General features: G+C 40.3%; 1 protein-coding gene across 8 annotated transcripts in view; it reads left to right on the top strand.

The window, feature by feature from the left end:
• Nucleotides 1-15385, top strand: part of LOC311024572 (focal adhesion kinase 1-like) — a 60096-nt gene that overhangs the window by 32417 nt on the left and 12294 nt on the right. For all 8 annotated transcript variants that reach the window (XM_084027033.1, XM_084027031.1, XM_084027028.1 and 5 more), the window contains 8 exons: nt 1373-1470; nt 1756-1840; nt 1993-2093; nt 2538-2653; nt 3073-3173; nt 3349-3438; nt 3606-3810; nt 10106-10217. In XM_084027033.1, coding sequence (XP_083883159.1) covers nt 1373-1470; nt 1756-1840; nt 1993-2093; nt 2538-2653; nt 3073-3173; nt 3349-3438; nt 3606-3810; nt 10106-10217 — 908 coding nt within the window. The remainder of the gene's footprint in view (nt 1-1372; nt 1471-1755; nt 1841-1992; nt 2094-2537; nt 2654-3072; nt 3174-3348; nt 3439-3605; nt 3811-10105; nt 10218-15385) is intronic.

Raw genomic sequence — 15385 nt, 5'->3', positions numbered from 1 at the left:
TCAGCATAGAACCAGGTTGTTGGACGAGGATCTTGTGTATTTTTAATATTCCAGTTGTTTGAGCTTTTTTTTTAAACAAACTAAACAGTTCTTGCAGAATGATACAAGTTGTTTAAAACCATTTACTGTTCAGGGTAAAAACGACATGGCAACAGATCAAAAGTATTTGATATAGTGTTTAACCAGGCAAGTGTTTTACTTGGGAGCAAGTTCCTTTTTACAACTTTGGCCTGAAGGAGGAAGAGCAGTAAAAGGGAAGGTTTTAAATAGATACAGTTTAAACCAAACCGCTTACAAACAGGGTAATCCCACTCCATTGTTTAAACATAGTGATCGAGTTTTCTAAGATCAGTTTACATGGGTGACATTTAGATGAACGGCGCACAAGCATTAATTATGGTGAACTGTACGTTGTTGTTACTATAAGTTGCAACCTCATTTAGTCTTTTTCCCACTGCAGACCTTTTATTGCCCAGCGTAGTTGTCTCTAAAGGTCCCACACTGGACATTTCACAACTATAAACAGCATAAAAGTGAAATCTGAGAAATCTAAATCCTGTATGCTCATGTGTACTATATCCATATGCTGATTACATGGACAAAGTCAGGTCAACAGTGTGATCAAACCACCAGCCACACAACAGCCAACTGTTCACACACCTTTTGAACATTATTTTCTTAAAACCGAAAAAAAAAGTACAGAAGAAAATTCACTAACTGTAATAACAAAGATACAAATGTATCTTGGATCAAGCAAATGTACCGCCAATTATGTCTCAACATTATACAATCCACCTGACTTTATCCATATTGCATTTGAGATGATGTAGAAATTCATGTTCATTCAAATTCATACGTACATGGAGTGTTTAATTGACTGTTCATCTGTGTTACATGGCATGTCTGGCTGTAGTTTGGTGGTGCAGTTGTTGCATGTTGTTGACACTGAGCTATGCTGTTATATGCTATAAAACCAAGCTTGTCAGAGTAGGACGGTGGATTAACTTTATTCATCTGGAAAGCCAGGATTATTAAATTTGAATAGTCAAGAAGGCACCACATTATGTTGCACACATGAAATGTATAAGTCTACACCGCCTGGTCGGGTCTATTTCCAGAGCTGTGTCTTCTTTAAATGGTAACTGTGTCACATTTGCATAATTTACTGGAAGAATATTCTCAAAGTTGATAATCAACAGAATCAGCTGTACATTAATCTGCACACTCCAGATTACGCTGACAAGTTTGGTAATGCAATGCCTGGCTATGAATTGTGGGTACTGATGTGAAGGTCTTTTCTGTTTTGTGTGTCTGTATCTGTGTGTGTGTGTGTGTGTGTGTGTGTTCATGTCGATGTTTATTTTGAATATAGCACGGGACTATGAGATTCAGCGAGATCGTATCGAGTTAGGACGCTGCATAGGTGAGGGTCAGTTTGGGGACGTCCACCAAGGAGTCTACATCAGCCCGGTATGTAAAGTAGTCTCTCTCTCTCTCTCTCTCTCTCTCTCTCTCTCTCTCTCTCTCTCTCTTTGAAGCTAGATTCAAAAGAATAAACTGTACTTACACACTGCAGTTATTGCACATAAACTGTATGTAACAGCCACTCAATAACAACTCATAATTACATTTTAATAGAAGATGTACAAATATTTAATATTCTCAGTTTCTTCTAAAGGCCTTTTTAAAGTTAGCTGAACATAAGATGCATCTGTTGTAATGCTGATCATGTTTTTGTTGGATCTCTTTTTGAAGGAGAACCCTGCCCTTTCTGTGGCAGTGAAGACGTGTAAAAACTCAACTTCGGACAGCGTCAGGGAAAAGTTTCTCCAAGAAGCATGTAAGTGTCTTCTAATTGTAGTGTGTTTCCAAAATGTGACCTGCCACCAATTATTCACTCTCAAGAGCATATAGCCCTGTTTTGTAAAGAAAAACTTTGTGACCCACCACCCTTGAACTGACCCACCACCCCTCCTCCTTCTTCCCCTGCAGTGACCATGCGTCAGTTTGACCACCCCCACATTGTGAAGCTGATGGGAGTCATCACAGATAATCCAGTCTGGATCATCATGGAGCTTTGCACACTCGGAGAGGTAGGGTACTGATAAGAAGTTGTATACGGGTGTACAGTATATCTTCCAGTTTACATGGCACTGTGCATGTGTTAAAAAACGTATTAAACCAATTAAATTATTAAATTATTTTGGTTGTCTATAGTATGTCAATACTAGTTCATTATTTTAACTGTATTTTTCTGAGCTGTGTTGACTGCAAACTTTAGTGAACACTGTCTTCTTGTAGCATGAAACAACAATATTTGAATGCGTAGGAACAAAAATCCAGCTTTTTATTTATTTTTTGATTAACTGTTGTTCCTATTTCCACTCCTCCATCTCCATTTCTGCTTCTATTTCTCTACTTCTCCTGATTTCTTTCATCATTTTTATCTTCTTTTTTTTTTATCGTCAAATTGTTGCGGTCCGCCACTCTCTCACATCCCTTCTGTCTGTGTTATTTGTTCTCTCCTTCCTCCATAGTTACGGTCATTTCTCCAGGTGAGGAAGTACAGTCTAGACTTGGCCACTCTCATCTTGTACTCGTACCAGCTCAGCACAGCACTTGCATATCTGGAGAGCAAGCGCTTCGTACACAGGTATGTATAAGGGTCTCCCAAACCCCAATGTACCAGAATATTTTAAGATTATAAAAGTTAATGTTCCACTACGAAGAGTAATACCAGTAGTTCTGTCCAGAGCAAAATAAAATTACATATGAAATTCCCGATCAATTACTCAATGATGAAATAATATAATTTTTTGACGACCAATACATATTTTCTGTAAACCACAGCTTAGCGTTGACACCTACTGTAATAATTACAATGAAAAATGTTTGTCCTGCTTAAAAAAGGTGGACAAATTGTGTGTGAAAGTAGTGATCTTATCATGCTTTTGATCCAGAAGCTACATGAGAGATGTAAATTATGAGTTCATATTTCTTGTCAGGTAGATAAACCTGAGGAAATGTCAAAGTGTGTCGGATTTCTTCTCATTTTGGATTTGTCCACCTCAGGGACATCGCAGCACGGAATGTGTTGGTGTCCACAGTCGACTGTGTAAAACTTGGGGACTTTGGTTTGTCTCGATACATGGAAGATAGCTCTTATTACAAAGGTAAATATAATTCCTCTATTCAAGCACAGTGTTCCCATTAATGCACACTTCACCGTCTCCTTTAACTGTCTTTGGTCTGTAACACATGGAGGAAATCACCATGTATTATTATCCATTGTACTGACATGAACTGATCATTAAAGTGTAACGCAGCTCTCTTGATTTCTCTTCTCAGCATCTAAAGGCAAACTGCCTATTAAATGGATGGCTCCAGAATCCATCAACTTCAGACGATTTACCACAGCCAGTGACGTCTGGATGTTCGGTAAGTTTAAGTCTGTTGTTTCCTCCCTTTCTTCATTTCTTTATCAGTTTTGTCCTGTTGTTTTGAATTATAAGTCCGCCTCTGTTTTATTCTCTGCCTTTTGCAGCATTTAAGAGCCAATAGCTCTCTCTTAGTCTCATAGTGACCGACTTTTTCTGTTTCCATAGGCGTCTGTATGTGGGAGATCCTAATGTTCGGCATCAAGCCTTTCCAGGGTGTGAAGAACAACGACGTCATCGGCAGGATAGAGAATGGCGAGCGACTTGCGATGCCCCCTCAGTGCCCTCCAACTCTCTACAGCTTGATGACAAAGTGTTGGTCGTATGATCCCAGCAAGAGGCCACGCTTCACTGAACTCAAAACACAACTGAGGTACTAAATGTTGTTTGAGTGTTTTTGTGTGTCTCTGGAAGTTTGAGCTATTTGGAAGTCAGTGTCTTGCTCAAGGAGACAAACCCCCAATGCTCTTAGCTTGAGTGTGATGTGAGAATGTTTGATTATCATAATCACCACCAGGAGAATCATGTGATCGCTGCGTGGAGATCTGCACTCTACTGATTTCTTGTTATTTGTACATGCTTTACCTCAGGTAGAGAAGAATAATATAAATGTTTTAAGTGCAGTGGGCTTTTTTCGTCCCTCATAGTAAGCCTTGGTTGTGATGCATTGAGTGAAAGCAGCTTGAGGAATAATGTGACTTGTGGGAAAAAGTTTCAGTGCCACATTTTTTCATTCCTCAGATTGAATTTACGTATAGAAATTAAAAAAAATAATGTTTTTACTGACCGATTCATTGGTTGGCTGATTAAATCAGATGATATTTGCCAGATATCTCTATCATATGGTGGCAGTTATAAAAACGAATATGGAAAGTGTTGCTAGAGTGTCATTACAAGTTTGTCCAGCAGAGTGCACTGCTACATATACCAGCCTTATAACCTAGAATTACCGAGAACACGATGGAAATGCAACCTCTCTTTGCTCTAAAACACACGGTGAGTGCAAAGCTTCGGCCTAGGAGAGAAACTAGTGCAACAGTAAAGACTGCCCACAATGAGCTGGAATGAAACAAATGCACATTAATAAGGTTATATTAACTTTTTTTTTTTTTTGAGGCAATGGTAAGAGACACACTGAATATTAGACTTCTTTTACTCCATTATATAGTAATCGGCATCAACCCCAAAGATCCCATATCTAGTGTTGTAGTTTTTACCGAGACAGCATCGGAATAAATCAAAATATTTTCAAAAATCCACCTTCGGGATTTTTAAGTTGAATTTGTGAGATTTGATTAATGTGCATGTTTTTCTACGCTAATTTCCCAGTCATAGTTTTGATAAAGAAATGTGCCACAGTAAATTATATTTTACACAAGAAGTTTCCTTACACCTTCCTAACAGCAGGTGTCACTGTCTTTATAAGTCATTTTAATCCATCAGGATGAATGGAGCAGACAGAGAGCTAGGCTAAAAATTAGACATCTATTATGAAGGATCATCGTTTACCATTAGGATACATGTCATTGATATATAACTGTCACTCCAAGCCAAATGGACGTCTATGGATAAACAAGTTTATCCCTTATTTTGAATACATTTTATAAATATCCCAAACATACAGATTTTGACTGCAGTTATTGCATATGAAGTATTATATTTTGCCCATACGTTATTTGAAGCTGTGTCATAATAAGTACAACCTTGAAGTATTTAGAGAGTGCAACCTGAAAGTCAGTACTTTATTATCAGATTGATTGTTCATCTTTCGGTACAGAGCCAGACCAAAATACTTCACACAGACTGCACTTTACCTCCTGTTTGGGCTGATGACATCATGGTTGGCATGGTAACAGAGATATAATGATGGCAGAGACAGATTAGATGAGAAATCTCAGTCACGCCTTGACTCCCTGTTAAATGATATATCAGTGCCTTGTTACTAGCTTTGCCTGGAGACAGATTTGCAAAGAGAATGATGATATCTATCACAATATCCTGGACATGTTGTTATCAGATAAGGCAGAGCTAGACAGCACAGTACGCAATTCAAAGACTTGCTGCGTAAGTATATCATCACTGTGATATTCCCCTTTAAACCGGATGGGTCTGGCATGTCATGAAAAAGATGTACCGAGAATTGCACTCACAAGATGGACAACTTAAGCAAAAACCTTTCATTTAAATACCAACAACATTGGGGCGCACTGTCAGTCATCATGTGCCAAGGGGAGAGGAAAATAACTCCATAAATCTGACATGTTTGTTGATTTATGCCATGCATTGTAGGGTTACAGTATGTGATTAAAATGAATGCTAATCATAGGATGCTAGAGAGATCATCCCTAGCTCTCAGATCTTCATCCACTAAAACAGGCAAACCAACCAATTGTGCTTGATAAGACGGTTTGCTCTGCTTTGTGTAACAGAATTGGGACTCCTGTCAGGACAGCGATACATTATTTGCTTAAATCGAAGACCTTTCTCCCGACAGCCAGGGAAACTAAAGTGTGTGAGGTGATTTTTAAAAGGTTGTTAAAGCATTTTCAAAGGCAGAATTGAATGACAGTAGGTACTATTTCCATGTCTTTTTCATGCCTTAGAGGTATGTCGGGGTACAGTAGGAGTCGAGCTTGGTTTCCAGTCACAATGACTCAACATTTCATAATCATTCAGACATGAACAGACCCGCAGCGTGTTGGAAATGACGCTTCAGCCGATGTCAAGTGCGGAAGAAAACTCTTCAGATCCAATTCTATGGCTGGTTCAGATGAGGTTTAATCACTTTTTTATTTTTTAAAGGACTGCTTAAAAAAAGTGCAAACTGAAACTTTACAGTAAAAACAGCCGATGAATATTATTTATAACACATATTTCACATGCATTTCCCATTCATTGTATGTAATATGAGTCTCAAGGCCCTCAGAAGGTTTGGTTTTAGACGATGAATACATGAGGTTTATCTTAGTTTACACTTCCCACATCTGTTAGAATTTGGGCTTTCTCATTTTTACACAGGTTAATGCACGCAAGATGTTTCCCCCTTTATCCATATTATCAACTGTATATAATATACATATTAGAAGTTTTAACATAGTTTTAGGTGCTTATGTGAACACAAGTAGAGCAACACAAGGAGCACAGCGACATGCACACTCTCTCTGCTTCCCTGTTCTCTTTCTCTCTCACACACAGAAACAGGAAAATAAGAGCGCATATTTAACACCTGTGGTTTTATGGGTTTGCTTAAAATCAGCATGACTCACACCTTAAATTCCACCACGATTACACTTCCAATGTTCTCAATGTCAGCTTTCCACTATTCCCCCCAATTCTACTCCTCGTACGCTCTCTTTGAGTCCTTTTCAAACTCCACTTTTTGTGATCATCTTCATCCTCTCCTCTTCCATCCTATCATTGTGTCCTCCTGATCACACTTTCTTATTGTGGCTCCAAAATAAGAGCGCTTGCCCCCCTCATCATGGAGATCCGCTCGTTAGTTAAACAAATGTAATGTGTTTTTGGTTGAATGTTTTAACGGGCTAAAAACTCAACGTGGGAAAGTACATGTGAACTGTAATGCAGTGCAAATCAGACAAAATTAAGACATTTAATCATTTAACATTTATTTAAATTAACTGATATGTGATATGTTGGCATGCAGAAATAGTGAGGAACCCTCATCCAATGTCTTGGAAACCAAGTCAATATTGACCATGTTCACTGTGGTCACTGGCTATTAATAGGGGAAAGTTATGCCATATAAGGTTATACAATTTGGTTTACATTCAGTCTGGCCAGCTTTTATATCATAATATCAATTATAGGTCTCTCCTGCCAAATATGCAGCTCTCAGCTACTACAGTTTTCCTAGACGGTGGACTAACGTGTGTGTGTGTGTGTGTGTGTGTGTGTGTGTGTGTGTGTGTGTGTGTGTGTGTGTGTGTGTGTGTGTGTGTGTGTGTGTGTGTGTGTGTGTGTGTGTGTGTGTGTGTGTGTGTTTACACAGTGGGCAGCTGCCAAGAGCTACTGCTTTCCAGAACACAGAGAGAGAGAGAGAGAGAGAGAGAATAGACAAAGAAGGAGGGAAAAGGCAAGCAGAACTACTGCAGTGCTGTATTCCCATAGTCAAAACTAGCGGATCAAGACTCCTTATCCTCAGATCATGCTATTCTGATTGTTAACTCTATGTTTGGGGGAGGACTGTAGTCTGTAGTCTTGTGGGGTTCTGTTCAGCTGGAACGAGGCACATTTGAGTCATCCTGCCAGTCATCAAGTTGTGCATTTTATCCTTATCGCGTTGCTGGGATCTTCTGCGGGTATTCCTGTTGATCTTTAGTAGTATATCAGTGCTGAGTGCCACTGGCCTATCATCATATTAGTGTTTACAGCATCCTCCTTAAAGGGTTTAACTGGATATACTCTATTACTATTAGATTGGCCTCTTCTTAAGGTAAAGTATCATCTCTTCTACGTGCCTTTCTGTCTCATCAGGCTTTCTAAATGTCGTGGAGTCATTCAGCCTATAATAGAATGACTACCTTATTTTCCTTTGACAAAACTTTATGTGTGTGCTGTATTCAGTGGATGCTACTGTATGTATGGGTTCAATCCAAAGCTATTTATGAGCAGCCATTTTTGTATGCTTCTTAAACTTTAACACTGGTAGATTGTTTGACAGTCCTCCACTGATCCTCCGGAAGAAATTAGTTTCTTTGCATGTAAAGTGGGAATCCTGCTTGTTTCCAGGAATGACATAACCTTTTTGTGCCTGTTGTACCCCATTGTGAAATCAGAGGATTGAGCCTCTGTGTGATCATTGTTGCGATGATCCATCTACAGAATTTGATGAGAGCTAGATAGTTTATGATCTATATGAACGCTTTGGCGTGACAGAAAGCCTCAAGTTGTCCGGTTTAAATGCTGCTTGGTTCCCATCTATAGCGGTTGTACTGCAGCTCTCAGGTGAGAAGAATGTGAAGAGTGAAGCAGGGCAGTGCTGAAAAGTCCCAAGATTGTGCAGTGGGCCCAGCCTGAGTAAATAATCTAAACAGGCCTTGTTATTCCAGGTGCTGTGGTGTAGGTGGGGGTGGAGACGGTCAGCGTTGATGTTGCCAGGTGCTGATGTTATTGTCGCCACACATATTCATGTGTGATGTCATTTACTGTTAAACTGTGAGGCGAGGTTGGCACAATTATTCATGACTGGTTTCATGTGGATCAACGTCTCATGACTTGGCAATATTACTTATACCTGCTAGTAAATACCATGTCTTGACTTGAAGATGCAACTAAAAATCAACTGTGATTTAAAAATACAAACGAAACCGAAATTATGTATTAAATACTTGATATTTTAATCAATAATTCATGTGATTTAATAACTCAAAGTAGTTATTTAAGAAAATATCTTTTATCTGTTCAAAGCAGTTGATGTTTAAGCCAGTATTCAGTTTGCTGGATTGGTTTTTACAGGTTGATATTTGAGTATTTTGGTACTGATATCGGTGTTGAAAAGTGTTTGAGTGTGTGTGTTGTGATGGAAAAGAAGACCTGACAGGAGACTGATTTAGACAGGTGCAAGGGCAAACACGCATACAGCCGGCAGGAGACAACAGAACAGGAGGGTGATGATGTTACTAGAAATAGCACGTACCCCTGTCGACAGAAGGAGAGCAGAGAGAGTGTGACTGCGTGTGTCCGATTGTTCGACCAGTCGGGTTTTCTGTTTTGTGGAACCGTCAACTCTTCAGCGGCAGCTCCTTCCTCTGGGAATCTGGGTTTGGTTCAGCAGCAGTTTTCCCAGGGAACAGGTCAGTAGGGATCATTCTAGTGAGTAAATTCAATGCGGTATCTTTTGCTACATTCAAGCTAAAAAAAAAATCAGATTTAGGGCGTGGAATGTTGCTTAGCATCCAAGTGACTCAATTTAATCTTAAGTAATATTACTCATAAATTTGCTACTTTAGTTTGTGTAATAGTTTGAGTCAAACAGATGGCATCAGTTAGTGTCAATATTACTCATATTTTAAATGAGGTCACCACCTTAATGTGTCTACGAGTTGAAAAGAAAGGTTCAATGAATATACAGTGATGGGTAAACGTTGAAGCGTTGGCTGACACTGAAAATGAAGATGTTGCATTATAATGTGACCTTCCCAGCGCTATTGCAACATGGACGGAGAAATCCATTTGACACTGGTTTGAATAGTTTTTATTATTGTATGACTGTGTTGTCTTACTGAATATCACCTGAGTTTTAATGGTAGTAAAAGACTGAGCAATAAAACATTTAAAAATTGATTTTTTTCTTCTTCTTATGATTTTAGTATTTTTTTGTTTGTTTGTGTGTGTGTGTGTGTGTGTGTGTGTGTGTGTGTGTGTGTGTGTTTGGGGTTGTCAGTTTGTTTTAATATTTCTAGGCAGCAGAAAACCACTTGAGCTGAAAGTTCAGTTTTAAAAGTTTAATGCCATATGTTAATTTGTTCATTGTACTAGAGATGGTGGCAGGGACAACAATGTCTACTTATTTATCAGCGTTCTTTCTTCCTTCCTGTCTGCGCTGGATTAAATGAGGCGACACTTCAGCAAAAACAAACAAAGATATCAGGACATTAGGACATTTTTTTGTCTAACATGGTCTTGTGTTTCTTTTTCCTTGTTCCCAGCACTATATTGGAGGAGGAGAAGCTCCAGCAGAAGGAAAGGAGCAGGATGGAGATGAGGAGACAGGTCACTGTTTCTTGGGACTCTGGAGGGTCTGATGAAGCACCACCAAAAGTAAGGCACTACTACACCATATGTGTTTGTGTCTCCGTCTGTCTCTCTATTTGTGCAGCAGGTGTAGTAATAAAGAGGTGGAATATCTGTGTTTCTGCTGTTTGCAGTGAGAGGGACTGATTATTTAGCATTTCTGATATGCTTTCATGTGGAATTAGTGATATATTTTGTTTCTTCCTTGCTGCATAAAACATGATTCTTAGTGGCCACTTAGGAAACGATATGCAAATACAGCACCATAGACAATGTGACTTTTTTCAACTTTTGCACCTGTTTTTGATGATTTGTTGCATCTGAAAAGCAGCTTTTTTTGTCAGTTTGCAGGTATTTCTTCCCAGTGTGACCCCCTGTGATGGGCAGGTTGATATCACAGTCTAGTAGATTAGATTCTGGGTTTGTTTGTGCCCCTTTCCACATTTTTTTTATAACAAAGTGTTCCTTTCAGGTTTGTAAATATTAAATATTTAGTTTTTACAAATATGACATTACTCCCCACCCCCACTAGTACCATCCTACCTCACAGCTTGTTGCCCCAGCTGTTGGCTGCTTTACCCTCACTTACTGCCCCCCCCCTCCCCCCGCTCCCCTGCTGTTAGCATCTGTTAACTGCTTCTTTTGGTTACAACTAAAGCCATATGTCTTGAAACAGTAGTTCATAAGATATTTGTTACTTTTACGCCATCAGCAATGCAGTTGGCCTATCCGTAATTTAAATTTATTTGCAGATATTAGTGAATGCTGCATTCATTTAATTGACAACAAATGGAATTTTCATGTTTTGCTGGGAAGTAAAAGTCTTTTCACTACATTTAAGCTCGTCAGCAGTCGCTGTATGGCTTTGGTTACAGTGCATATTTCTGTCTGTGCTTCGGCTCATCCCTGTCTGTCTCACCTGTCTGCTACATATCTGTATCTCCTATGATACCCTTTTTATTTCCATTTGTCCGTCTCTACCTGTATCTTTCTGTCTGCAGCCCAGTCGCCGTCCCTCCCTGCAGCCCACCTTCAGTCTGGATTGTCTGTCTGCTCCTTCGCCTCACCACCATTGCCATCAAAACCAGCGCTTTGCCTCACAGCTTTCCCTTTGCCTCGGAAACCCTCATCCTTTGTCTCCCTTCACCTCTTCTCCCCTAGCCACTCCTCCACTCTTTTCATCATCTCTGCGATTTCCCCATCACAATTCCTCTTCTCCCAAACTTCAGCCTCAATTATGTCCTACTTTCTACAATTGCTCTATCTCTCATCACAGCACTGAGTTCAAATCTGAATCCAAAGCCAGCTTGTCCCTACAGTCTCATGCAAACTTCTACTCTCCCCCTCACACCAGCTCAGAGAGCCTGTCCAATGGCAGCTGCCCTCACAAGACAAATCCCCCTACTAACGGCCACCTGCTCTGTTCATCCCAGTCAAAGTTGAACAATTCACACTCCCATCCTTGGCAGTTTTCCCCGCTCCTTTACCAGTCTAGTCCTAACCTTAACTCTCTTCCCGGCAGTGTGTCAAATATTTGTCCCCACATTCTCCAAAACATCCAGCCCAAGTCAAATCCTAATCCTAGAGGCCTGCTGTTGCGCAGTTTTCACCCTGGATGCCAAACTAATCCCAGTACCCCATTACAACCTGCCTCTGACCCCCAGCACCAACACCCTGCTGTGCAGTCATGTGGAAGGCCCTCGCTGGTCTCCCCGGCCCCCCTCACTACTCCACACACAGAGAGATCCCTCCCAGTACCCTCTGCTTGCACTCTCTCCTCCACTCCCCACAACCCAACTGGTCGAATGCCAAACCTCTCTGTAACCAGCAATGCACCTTCTCCCTTCCCCTGCTCTGAAAGACACATGTCCAGACCCTTGAAGGCAGGTGGTGTACTGTTAAACCGCACTCAAGCTGTTTATTTTAATAACTAATACTAACGTGCGTCTTTGTCCAAAATAAACGTTGCAACATTCAGGATTGTGGCCCCTTTGGTGAGGTCAAGGAAAGGTCAGTCAGCACAGAGAATAACAGTGTATTGAATTGTATTGAAAACTGGGATATGAAATAGTGACTTAAAGAATTAGAAGAACTGAAACTTAAACCTGATTTTCTTTCTTTTAAATAAAAGGATTTGAGAAATCACAGTGCCAAGAACAAATATGCCACCCATGAATAACATGACAATAGACAGTAACATCACCAGCAAAAACGCTATAACGTATTTTAATGTGTCAAAATTAAAACGTCCCTTTTCTTCCTGTATGTCCGCGTCATGCCGACCCAGGTAAAGTAAGCCCTGTGTCGGCTACACATCTTGAAAAATGTTGCAACATTTGTTTGATGAATGGATTCACAAACTCACTTCAGTCTGGATGTCATTACTCATAACTGAGTGCACTGTTTTTTGATTCAACGCCTTCCCACACCAGTGACTGAATGAGCATGTTTATACTTGGCATGATTCATTTATGTTGGACATGCTGTTGATCGTCCTCTGTTGTGAATGAATGTAGTGACAGATATTTGTGTTTTGAAGGCAGGTATTGTGTTGATGTGTCCTCAGGTTATTGCACTGTATTTTTAGTCTGGTCAGGATGCCTGTTATAAATCCTAAATCCCTCGGCTCATAGCAGTCAGACCCATCAAACAGTCGTGGGATTTAATATTATATACTTTACATTCAAAGTAAGGAAACGTTTACAGAATTAACATAAAAAATCCTGTGGTCATCTTTTAAATGTCCCTGGAATTAAAATGATTATTATTTTTTTTACATTAGGTGGAACCCAAAGTCCAGAACTAATGCTGTTATTTAATACAACATTTCCGCTCCCCAGGTCTCAGTCATATTCAAGAGGAAAGAGCTTCAACTGTAACATACAGTGTAATTCCATTATAATGCTGTGGGGCTGAATTCTGTACTGAATTCAGTCGTGTTGATTTATTTATTAATATACTGCAGGAGTTTGTAAGAATGTGTGAAGCCTTTGATTTAGACAGTAACTATAAATACACACAGAGCTCAGGTCTGTCTCTACTCTACTCTACTAAGCCTGTTTACACAGAGCTGGCCCTCGGTCACCTTGACCTAGCTGTTGGGTGCTACTACCCATGACCTTGTTTTGGTAGGGTTTTTTTGTCCTCCGGCTGAGTTTTAACATCAGCTTACCTCCTACATGGAGGCTTCTGCTCAGAATTCTGACTTTCAATGCTTTAAAACGCGCGCTTTCATATAAAAAAAACAACAAAACAAAACAGAAAAAGCTGTCAGTCAATCTTCTGTTTGGCCCTCAGCTGGTCGACAGGTCACTAGTTAAATCTTTACAACAGCCAGAACAAATTCCTGTTGTAAGCATGTTTTTCTTACACTGTGACCCTTAAGGTGATAGATGAGTCTATGTGGGAGTCTATGAATTGTGCCCCCGGAGTGATTCATGGAGTAAAAAGAAAATCTTAATTACATTGTGCTGCTCAGCATACCTAAAATTCTTCCTGGAGTTATGTCGTAGGTCTACATGATAGCAACACTGGTATGTGTCTCAAAACATGTTCACTTTAAAAGGAATCCCAATTGCAGCGTGTCCACAATGTGCTGCCCTGCAATTGTTGCATTTTTGTAATTGCACAATCTGCTTCCAAGCTAAAGATAATCATTTTAAAAAACGAATGTGACACAGATTGACATGATGTTCTTTTTTTTGTCAATCTCCATGTTTCAAATGATTCTTCTTACAAACAGAAAAGGGACATTGCATGCTCTTATTAAAGTATTATATGTTATCTCATAACATTTTCCAACACAGTCATACACATAGTTTTTTATCAGATACAAAGTTTTAGCAAACAATTTGCACATTTATTTCTTAAAGGAGTCATCACCTGGAAATCGCAATTTCTCTTGTTAAACATGCATATCTGTGTTTGACCTCAGTTGAAACTTGCCTGAAAGGCTGGAGTTTGAAAGTGGCGCCGTTTTTTCGCTTCTGCTCTTTTTCCGAACAGGAATAGCACACAAGGGTGTGCATTCCTAAAGCACGAGATTTTGATTCTGCGCCTTCGGTGACGTCACCGTGGCGGCTACTTGCATAAGCCCACCCCTCTTTCACCACCCAACCCCGCCCCGTCCGCTACCTGAAATCGCCGAAGCGCCGCCATTATGTTTTGGAGTCTGCATGCAGGCAAGCCCCCCCGGCTCTGTCCTTCCTGCGGCGAATCAACGCGCGCCTCATTACATATTATACAATGCACATCCGGACCAGTCAAAACCTCGCGCGTAATCTCGCGTGATAAAATCGCGGTACGAAAAAGGGTCAGAACAAGCTCAATGATTGATTAAAATTTTTTTTTTTTTTTCTAATAAGTTTTACGAATTGATCCAAAGCGATCCAAGGGGGGCTGGATACGTATAAAACCAGGTGATGACTCCTTTAAGAGGTTTCAGATTCTCCAAAAAGGGGGATCTCTAATAGAACTATAAGAAAAGCAGAAACGGTCGTGATTCTCTTGGCCTGCAGGCAGCACTAGTTTCAACGTGTCAGCTTATTTTCCTTGCCAGTAGATGGTACACGTTGATATATCGGTTGGAGTAAACTGCTGCTGCTATCACTTGTTTTGTCTATTAGTGGCAAGTTGGCACTGTAGCTCTGCAGTTGGATCGACTGGCCTTGTTTATTTATTTGGTCATGTGTCATTTAATGTAAATATTCATTCAACAGTCTCCAGATAGTAACCAATGTCTCTCTGCCACTGGTTCAACTATCCTGTCTCATTAACATCACCTTCCAGAGTCTGTCTGTCTGTTGTTCCTGTGTTTATCTTTCCGTTTTTAACCTCCCCGGGGAAACCTCCCTCCACATGGATCGGCTCCCACAGGGCTGTGAATGTGTTCAAATTCCCGAGATATAATTTTGCTGTTGTTGAGGAACCCTGTGTCCATCCATGTGTGAGCATGTCCACAACATGCTGTAGCTTTCCCTGTCTGTCTGCCGGTCTGAGAGTTTTTAGAGCTCCTGATTTGTCTCGTCCTCAGTTTCTTTGTCTTGTCTACTTCTCTTTGTCCTTCCTCCCTCCCTTCCTGCTGTTTTGCCTTTCTCTTTCCTCCTCTCCGATCCTCCCCGTCATTCTTTGCTGTCTGTTTCCTTCCCTATGTGTCTTGTCTTGCTGTCGGAGGTGTGGTCCAGAGAAAGCTACTA

This window comes from Eutrigla gurnardus (genome assembly GCF_963514095.1).
Source record: "Eutrigla gurnardus genome assembly, chromosome: 14".
Classification (NCBI taxonomy): domain Eukaryota; kingdom Metazoa; phylum Chordata; class Actinopteri; order Perciformes; family Triglidae; genus Eutrigla; species Eutrigla gurnardus.
The sequence above is the reverse complement of the archived record's forward strand: the minus strand, read 5'-3'. Positions and strand labels throughout refer to the sequence as shown.